The 10,033-nt window shown below is 38.3% G+C and overlaps 1 protein-coding gene across 2 annotated transcripts; it reads right to left on the bottom strand.

Moving 5' to 3' along the window:
* Positions 1 to 547: 547 nt before the first annotated feature.
* On the bottom strand, positions 548 to 3,909 carry LOC107088251 (UDP-glucuronosyltransferase 2A2-like). 2 transcript variants are annotated; one of them, XM_015380295.1, is made up of 4 exons: positions 3,790 to 3,909; positions 3,358 to 3,656; positions 2,550 to 3,263; positions 551 to 1,433 (listed from the first exon to the last, which is right to left on the bottom strand). In XM_015380295.1, the coding sequence occupies exons 1-4, from the start codon at positions 3,791 to 3,793 to the stop codon at positions 849 to 851; spliced, it is 1,602 nt and encodes a 533-aa protein (XP_015235781.1). In that variant the 5' UTR covers positions 3,794 to 3,909; the 3' UTR covers positions 551 to 848. The 2 variants fall into 2 exon arrangements, with proteins under 2 accessions (XP_015235780.1, XP_015235781.1); XM_015380294.1 differs by lacking the exon at positions 3,790 to 3,909 and having other exon boundaries at positions 548 to 1,433; positions 3,358 to 3,776.
* Between the last annotated feature and the right edge of the window lie 6,124 nt (positions 3,910 to 10,033).

Raw genomic sequence — 10,033 nt, 5'->3', positions numbered from 1 at the left:
GTGCTGCCTGGTTGGCAGATTTTAAGCATTAGCAGTAATTATGCCTACAAGCAACATCTAATAGAGGCCCAATTCCAAACCTCTTACATGCAGAAGGACTAAAGATCTGGGCCGAAACGGACAACAACAAAAAAATTCTATCCACTTCACAATCAGGCCACATTCATATTTTACAATGGCTGAGTCAAAGTCCTAACCAAACATCTACAAAAATTAAGCTAAAAAGGTTAGGCATTTTTGCAAAGAATAGTGGAAATATTTGTCGGGTTCTTTGATAGGTTTTTTCTTAAGAAGAACTGAAATACAGACTTATCGATACTATTCCTGCAGGAAGGAGAGACAGTTGAACCCCAGACTCAAACATACTGTCTCCTACTGGACCTCCTCTGCAGAGCGTTTATTAACAGAACATGACACATGGTTACAAACAGAGTATTGTTCTGACAGAACAATTGATCAGTTCATGAAGACAGAATGCTCCATCAGAATGACAAGGCAGGATGGTCTCCTGACTGGATCATGAGACAGGAGTGGAGCATCCCCTTGCACAAATGTTTCATAAGCACACATTCATTTTATAATCATCATTGAATAAACCTGACAATATTTTACACCTATATAATATGTTTGCACATCTGGGAGAGACCTCCTGCAAACTGTAGTTGCAAACTATAAAACAAAGAATCTAAAATAAACACAATTTTTATAAAGGTTTTTCTCCTTTCTATATAATTTGAAACAAATACATTGAAATGTTGACCCTTAAATAAAAGAAGCTGACAAAACTTCAAAGGGTTTAAATCATTTTATTGGGCACGGTAGAAAGTACATTAATCCAATCATTATGCTCATTTTTGTTTTAGTTTTCCGTTTCTTCCTTTTCTACAGAACAGAAATCTAAATACAGCAAAAACAAGAAATAGGAGCACAGTTACAGAAGTAATCAAAAATAATAGTACATCTAAACAGTGATATGAATACCAAGGCATCCTGTAAGCTTCTGTACGTAGATGAGGGGCTCCTTTGTGGCGTATCACATACTCAATCCAAAATGTGGCCTGATCCATGGGTGTTACTGGCTGATCTCGGTGCAAACTTGATAGTCTTTGTATATTATATCTGTAGCTGTCATTATAGAGCACTTCTTTAACACCTCTCTCAAAGGTGTCACCACAGATTTCATGAAGCAGAATAATCTTTGCTGCTCCTCTTTCCTGCAAACGTAGAAGGTTGTCATACTGGTCAAAGAACAAGGGAATGCCAAGAACAGGTACTCCATAGTAAATGGCTTCCTGGACTCCATTTGTTCCTCCATGAGCCACAAATGCTTTGATCTGTGGGTGACCGAGGAGGTCCTTTTGTGGCATCCAGTCTACCATTAGAGTATTGTTGCCCAATGTAGAGGGATGCTTCCCTTTGTGTCTCCAAATCACCTGATTCAAAATACATAAAGAAGAGGAAATTAATAGTAATGATATCTACACATGATCTGCAGTTAACTTTAACAGTAAAGTTACTTTTAAAACATGTAAACCAGAAAGATTAACCTTTGTTTGTGATTGGTAACTACAGTATACAGATTAGGCCATTTTGCTGAAGAAGTAATTCCTAGTTCATTAAATTAGTTAAAAAACAGAGTTAAATCCTGTCCTCTCTTTCAGTGAATACTGGGATTGCATGTTTAGATTGAATTATTTTTCCCTTTGTCTCTAATTATTCTGATATCTAACCTGGTATCTAAACTAAGAGCTAACCTTGTTAGGACAGGTCTTGTTCGATAAACTCAGTGTCTTCTGTCTCTGCTTTCCTTACAGCCAATCACATTTTATTTCCTGATTTAGTCAGATTTTTGTCCAGGGCACCCAACTTTTGGTCATAGTTCTGTGCATAACAAAATTATCTATCTATATATTTCAGATATAAATGTATATTCAGTCAAACTGATAAATGTCAAAATGGCCATTTAAAATGTGCAAACTTTTCTAGGTATATATAACTTTGTTGGCTTTTCATACTTGTTATGCACGTGCTTAACTCTGAGTAGATCTACTTAGAGTTGATTGAACTTATTCATAGTAGCCATCGTGAAACCGAAAACTGAGCTCCTGACCTTAGGCTATATCAATTTAGAGTTGAAGATGTTTAGTGGGATTTATTTTTATTGGAAAAGACAATTTCTGGTAATCACATTATTTTTTTAAGTGTTTGTTAGACTAAATATTTCCGCTCCATATACATGCACAAAAATGGTGTACAGAAAAGAATTTTCATATTTTTTTTAGTTGCAACACAGGCCGTAGTGGCCAGATGTTATAGAACAATGTAGTATACTCTGCATGTGTCAAAGCAGGAAATGATAACCATTTATAATTTTGATGGTCACATCACTCCAACCTCCAAGTTTTTGAGGTAATTAAACACACCATAAGCAACATTACTGAAAAGAACATATGTCAAATGGTCCAAATTTGATGTCTTGGTTAGTACAGTGAGGCATGTCATAACTTGAAAGCTTTAAAAGATAAAGAGAACTGAGGATAATATTTTACCTTTTGGGGCATTGCAGCAAAAACACTGGCAATTTCATCCACAGTTTCTTCTGGCAAATTTTCAACATAAGTTCCCAGACTCATGATAATGACTCCATGTCCCCCCGCACTCTGAACAAACTCCTCCAGGTCAGGTGGCAGAGGCTGTGCAGGCCTACATTGGAACCCTCCAATGTAGGCAACATTTGGCATTGTTGGCCGGGGAAAGTCAAACACAAAATTAGACCTGAAAAGCCAAATGTCTGCTTCTTGAAGCAGTGAGACAATGTCGCATCCTCCCTCAATATATTTCTCACACATAGCATCATACACCGGTCCAATAAATGTGTCTTGGTACTTGATCAGGCTATAAAATAAAATGTTCTTGATTCTCTGGGAGAAATCCATTTTGTCTGTTAATCCAGATCCTGGAATCACTGGGATATAAGAGAGGGGTGAGGGAGCCAACACAAAATGGCCTTCTCCGCTCGTAATCCAGCGAACGTTGAGGACTAATGGAAGTTTCAGATATTTAGCCAACACAACACCTGCTCCTACTGCTGGATCAGTAAGAACCAGATCATACTGGGTATCTATTAAGCTTTGAAGCAAATTTGGATCTTCAAAGATTTGTGATAAGGCATCACACCACAGGGTATGGGCTTGAACAAAGAAGGATAGAAATTTCTTTGTGAGACTGAAAAATGTCAGCAGAGAAGTCCGTTTTTGAAGCACCTAAAATGAAAATGAAAAGAATGTAGCACCGTGCTGTATAGAAAGATAAAAATAAAAACAAAGTAAAAAAGGCCATTATATCTACATACTGTACCTTCATTTGGTCTTGTACGAAATCATTTAACAACGCCTTCACATCTGTATCACTTTTAACTGTTATAGAGGTGTAGAGGGGGGATTTTTCTGTAATGTACCAGGTAGTGGAGGTTCTTATAACACTGATGTTATGTCCCCTGGCATGAAGTTCTTCAAGTAGGATCTTCATGTTGATCCAGTGGCTGCCATCTACAGGATACACCAAAATGTTTCCTGCATCAGTGTATGGAGTGAAGAAAATCTGAAACATACTAAAAAACAGGCATATGCCACCCACATGGTGCAAAGGCACGGCTCCTAAATTGAGAGAGAAAAAAACATAGCTCATAAATCATGCAACGTGAACTTCGTCAGTATAGTTTCACCTACAATATACACATTTTCATGATATTCCCAACCTTATACTATCATTCTAACAAAACTCACTTACCCATCTCAGAAGTTACCAAAAGCCCTGCTTGCCTGAAAACGACAAGTCACTGAAGAGCTTTGTGTTCAAACTCCAAAAAAGGAGATAAGCCCCTCACCAAGTTAATAAGTAACACATGTGGCTTGCAGGGGTGGAGCTTGGGTGGGTGGCTGTGGGGGAACTGGACCTTCCTGATATCTGGTTGGCCTGTCAAGGTGCTTATTCAGATGATTGCCATGTCACAACACCACATCACAACTACTGGGACCTATTCATAGGTGGTAAATGTGAAAAAAAGAAAATACTTAGGTAAAAAATGTTTTACTAAATCTTAAGTTAAGCTGCCAGTCCAAAAATTATCAATACAAAATGTTAATTTATGTAAAAGTTACTAGTCTATTTCATGAGGGATAAGAGTAAATATTGATCTTAAACTGTTACTCAATAATTTGAAATGCATGTTTAAAAAAAAAAAACAAAAAAAAAAACCAAGAAGTAAATTTCAAGATACTTTATAACATCATACATTATCTGGAAGCATTATATGTAGCTTTTGTCTACAGGCTTCTTTGATGTCGATAATTTCCCCCATCTCAACATCCATCTTTCTTGCTTTATATCCTCCTCTTCAGAATCCAGGGTTTGGATTTTCATCCCATCATTTGTCCTTTATATCCACCATCGCTCACATCCAATTGTTTTAGATAATACACTCTATAAGTAACAGGTAATGCCTTGCTTTCAGCTTTATGCATTATAAATCATATCAACAAAGACCAGATAAGACTAATATTTACATTTGCTGTTGAAATTAATCGTAATGTAACTAGTTACTTTCCATCCTTTGTGCTATGTAATTAAAAGGTCAACCTAACTAGAGGAAAACATTACAGTTCAAATAAGAGAGATTAATTAATCTAGCCTGGGTGCCATTCCGAACTTAGTCCTGCCCACAAGGTTTGAGGTCGGGAAGTTCGGTCTGGCTCTGCTCCATAGTAGCGCGAGTATGATCGCCCACCCTCTGGTGATCCAATCAAATTGTCAGGGCGGGCTTTATACGATGATGGACAGATGATCAACAGTAACGTAATCAACCACGTGACCAAAGCGCGCTTGGGTGACAACAACAATGGCTGCCGCCGGAGAGTTGAGGTGAGTAGATACTGCTATTAGGTCTGTTCTAGAAGATATCGACAGCAAATTAATTTTAAAAGAGGAACAGAGAAACACAATCAAGGCTCATCTTCTTATTCTAGGCGTGCAACTGCACGCTTTGATTTTTGTTGACAACTATTCTTCGTTTCTTATCCTTCGTGCTGTCCTTTGTTGTTCTTGGTTTTAGGTCTATCCAATTGAGTGCAGAGGCATTTTTTTTCCTGGTTCATTCGAAACACGCCCCATAATCACAGCTCTATGGAGCAGTATCAGACTCATATTCTGACTAGAATTGAGTAGGACTACGTCAGGCTATAATTAATCAAAAACTAAGAAAGAATCACAGAAAATGTGATATGGTGGAAGAAAAGCAGGAAGCAGTTTTATAGGATCATAAAACACTACGGGGAGAGGTAAATGAGGGATAGAACAGAAAAAAGAAAATATTAATGACAAGATGTATGTAGAGGTAAGCCCCAACCATTTTAAAAGTGAAAGCCCTTTGGGAAACTCCTCCAACTCCCATTGTCATTGTGACACAGCACACACAAGTGAACACTGCACACCATGAAATTGCATTTATGCCTCACCCGTGCAAGGGGGCAGCCCTCAATGGCGCCCCAAAGGAGCAGTGTGGCGGGACAGTACCATGCTCAGGGTACCTCAGTCATGGAGGAGGATGGGGGAGAGCGCTGGTTAATTACTCCCCCCACCAACCTGGCGGGTCAGGAGTCAAACCGGTAACCTTTGGGATCCAAGTCTGACACCCTAACCGCTCACCCACGACTTCCCAGTATTGCTCCACCTGCCACACAAGCTCAGGCTTCTACCTCCCCAGAGAGATAATAATTCACGTCTCCAGAGCCGGTTTCCTATGGTTCATAGCGCTGAGGCCTCCCTTTCTGACTGCTGCACAAACCTCTTTGCCCCAGTCCCATACTGTTCTCCCTGCAGATGATGTGCCCACTGGGGTGGTGGAATTTCGAGAAGGAACCCATCCACCAGTCGCTACTGATGAACCTCAACCCCAGATCTGGCTCTAGAGAAGGTCCCTGCTCCACAATACTAGCATTGCTTGCCTTTGTCTCACTGGACTCCTTCTAGGACTCCATATGTTACAAGTTATGTGACTGCAAAAGAAAAAAAGGAAAAGAACCAGACCAAGATGGTCCCAGACATCTACAAAACTGACCATTCACCGAATTGTGATTTCACCTTTCCCTTTACACTTTAATCTCTAACTGTGCTTACATTACTCAATCTTTGCCTTCAAAGAATTTTTGGAACACACACTTGGACTGTTATGAAGCTGTGTTTTTAAAATAGAAAAAAAATATAAACATAAATTTGTTAGAGATTACTATCGGTATTTTTAACATTGTATGTATGTGAAGAGATATGATTGTGTACTCTGTGCTGGACGATGACCGGCTAAACTGTTGTTATAACCGTATCTGGAAAGTTTGTGGTTAAGGTTTTTGCTGACAGCTGCAGTTTTTGGAAACCAGTTAGAGTAGGATTCTGAGATTTAATGTTCTGTTGCACATAGATAAGACTGATACATACATGCAGGAAATACCATACCCGGGTATTGCTTAAGGATCAATCTCAGTAATACATTTGTCTCTCAAAGGGCAACACTGAGCTTCTTTCATTGTTCTTAAATGAAATAAATTACTTTAATACTCTGAGTAAACTCTCTCTCTCAAAAAAGAAATGTGTTCTACAGATTGACATATTTGACTCTTTCCTGGAGAAAGAAAAGACTAAGGAAGAGCCCCCATTATCTTATCCCCTCTGAGATAAGTACATTTAAACAAGTTTTACAAGAAAAATACATTAGCATTGGCAATACAGCAGATTTTCTATAACTGTGCCTCAGTTGTATTGAGTAGATTTCAAGAACAAAAAAAATGGGCCTCAGGAGCATAAAAATATATAATAATTGAACTTTATTGATCTCACAATGGAAAAATTTAGCTCTGCATTTAACCCATCCCCTTGGAGAGCAGAAGGCTGCCATCATGGGGCACCCTGGGAGCAGTGTGGGGTTAAGGTTCTTGTTCAGGGACCCAGAGTGGCAGTCTGTGGGAGTGGGGCTCAAACTCAGAACCACAGGATTTCAAGCAATCCTGTATGCCCTGACCACTAGGCCCCTCTCCTAGCAAATGAGTTTGTTCACTATAAAGTGTAAAGTAAATCTACTGTGACTTGACATTGTTATATTGCCATGTTTATATTGGTGCAGATAAAAAGGGATCTTACATGAGCCCAGTATTATATATATTAATAAAAATTATTGGATTATATTGTCTCTTGTAACAAGTGCACCTGGAGATTTATTAATGTTACCTTTTCATTGTGGCTCGACAGTATTTCCTAACACTAACACCCAAAAATGTAGATTATTTTTGCTTCATGTTGCAGCATGAGGTATGATGAAACTTTTGTTCCTGTATGCAGTTCCTTCATCGTTCCATTACTGTACATTATAACTGTCAGCCTTCGCTTGTTAGGTCCCTGGCTAGTGGCCAACACTAATATTTTCTCTACCTCTGCAGGAATGACAGAAACTGTATGGTCCTATAAATAAAACTCTGATGGAATTTCATGCTTGTTCTTCTTGGGTTGTGACAGTGGAGCTACATTTATTCTTTCTTTCTCTTTTCTACTTAAATCCAATATCATGGAGATGAAAATTTGCCCAATGTTAGTCTTTTCTATGTGGGATCTTTTTTTTTTTATCAATATCATCATACTTAACCAAAGCATTTAAATATAACTTTTTTCCCTTTTATTATAAGATGTAACATTCCGTGAAATACAACAGGAGTTTAGCAGGTGATAAAAACATATGTTAAACATGTAATGATATGTGATCAGAAATACAAAAACTAGAACAAATTGTTTATCATGTAACCACCTTTTTGAATTACAAGGAAAGAAAAATTGTGATTCATTTAACGTCAATAGGGACACCTCTTAGCAAAAATGCCATCTGTTAGCATCAGTTTAACATTGCAAAATATGTGCATTTTTTGCTGGTATAAGGGACTCGTTCCTTTTAAAGAAAATTACAATTTATTGCAGAAGAGAATGGAACCATCACTTACTGATTGCTCCTGTATTCAGAAAAACTGAGCAAATGTCTTGCTGACGCACATTTGACACTGTTTTGTAAAGTTTAAGGTACTTTTAATAACTCACAGGTACAAATTTGTAAAATTAAAACAATCTATTGCTAAACATTGTTTTCTCATGAAAATAATGTATTTATTTTGCACTACTATAAAATTCCAAACAGATCCCAATATATATATATATATATATATATATATATATATATATATAAAACACCACGGGCGATCTCCCCATTTTTTTCCTCCAAGCTTGGGTCCTCTACCAGAGGTCTTGGAGCGCCATTTCCAGGGATCTGCCAGATCACTGTGATTGTGTTTTGACTGTATGTGTAGCCTGTACTGCAGCTGTCCAATTAAAGTTTAAGAACAACAAACCGTTGTAAGGTAGATAAGGGGTTCAGTTTATCAGTTGCTCTCTTTTTTAATTGGTAACTTTATTTATTTAGTGAAGTATTAATTTATTCATTCTTAAATAAACAGAGCTTAAATATAGTGTTTGAAAAGCTCTTCAGTAATACCACTCCATGTGAGTATCGTAGCTGTAATTACACTTATGGATATGATAAATGCAATGAACGCTTGTATCGTCATACTTCTTTTGTATGTTTATATACAGCATAGGCGTAACTTCCTTAAGGACTGGTGTGGACATGTCCCCACCAATCTTGACCGGTAGGGGGACAGTCCCCACCAATATTTTGTACACGTATTTTACTTTCAGTGCTGTGTATATCTGATTAAAATCCCATTCATGCCGCTCCTCAGAAAGGAAATAAAAAAAGTTCTCCCCGCTGCTCACCGTCCACAAACCACAAAAAAACTCAGAAAAAAGAATCTGTTGCCTCTCGCTTTCTCCCCATCACCCCCCTCCGCCCTCTCCCCATAACACCTGTCGCTTCCCTCCAAAAATGCTAACCCATTCAGGGACAGCAGTGGACTCAGACTTGCAGGTGAGAAGGACTTGTGGAAATATTAAGACCTAATTTTAGTCAGGAGAGGCTTAAAGTAGTAAAAGAATAGAGAATAGTGTAAAAATAAGTTAATACCGTATTTAAAATATAACTGAACCGTTGGAAAAAAAAACTCAAACCACTTTTTTCCGGCCCTGTTATGTTAGCTACACTAGAGTCCTGCAACGGGTCGGGTACCCGCGAAAAATACATAAATAAAAATAAACGGGTCGAGCGGATATATTTTTTTAGTCCGGGCGGGTAGTTGGTGATTTTTTTTATGCGTGTGTGTTGTTATGGACATCAGAAATGTTATATTAATCAGGCACTGGGTGCAGCGCAGCGTACAATAGATATGATGTGTTAACGGGTCGGGTTGCCGGTTAAAGGGTGGGGTTCGGATTTGAATTGAAGATATCCGCGGGTGACGGGTCGGGTTCGGTAGTCATCCTAACGGGTTCGGGCGGGTGCGGGTTGGTAAAACTCGACCCATAGAAACAGACAAAAGCGCCAATATATCAGAATTATACTAAAACACATGCAAATAATTTCCCACATAAAAAACAGGACTTTCAGTCCATTACAGTTTTCCGTTTTTAGAGGGTTGTTTATTTTGCGTTTATTAAGTGATGGCTGTGGTATATTAGCTTTCACTGCTATAAGCTTTCGCAGCAGTGATTGATTAATTAAAACACCTGCTCTACTGATGGTCTATCGGAGTTGGTGTTTAGGTTGAACATAAAGAACACCTTTTATTTGAAGCTTCTTGTAGCTACTGTTTTAATCCCGGCTTCACTTAAAACTTTTTCCTGACCTTGTTATATATTTGTCATAGTGTTGGCATTTAGTAGCAAGCACTGCGCCCCTTTTTCTTTTATATGTCCACGTACATTTAAGATTTAGCGTGTTATGTTGACAACTCATGAGCAAGCTGCTTTTTGCAATCTAGCAGGAAGGTAAGGATAGGATCTTGCAGGTGTGACGTCACTCTGCAGGGGGTCCAAAGATAAAAGATTTAAA

This window comes from Cyprinodon variegatus, unplaced genomic scaffold (genome assembly GCF_000732505.1).
Source record: "Cyprinodon variegatus isolate N-32 unplaced genomic scaffold, C_variegatus-1.0 Scaffold211, whole genome shotgun sequence".
NCBI lineage: Eukaryota > Metazoa > Chordata > Actinopteri > Cyprinodontiformes > Cyprinodontidae > Cyprinodon > Cyprinodon variegatus.
This window is presented reverse-complemented; position numbering and strand designations above follow the sequence as displayed.

What these genes read in the sequence shown, in the direction of transcription:
- LOC107088251 (XM_015380294.1), bottom strand. Translation starts at nt 3,687, where the DNA reads ATGAGCTATGTTTTTTTCTCTCTCAATTTAGGAGCCGTGCCTTTGCAC. An exon ending in TCGTACAAGACCAAATGAAG is followed by an intron (nt 3,264 to 3,357) that starts GTACAGTATGTA and finishes TTTTCATTTTAG; the next exon opens with GTGCTTCAAAAACGGACTTC. An exon ending in TTGCTGCAATGCCCCAAAAG is followed by an intron (nt 1,434 to 2,549) that starts GTAAAATATTAT and finishes ATTTTGAATCAG; the next exon opens with GTGATTTGGAGACACAAAGG.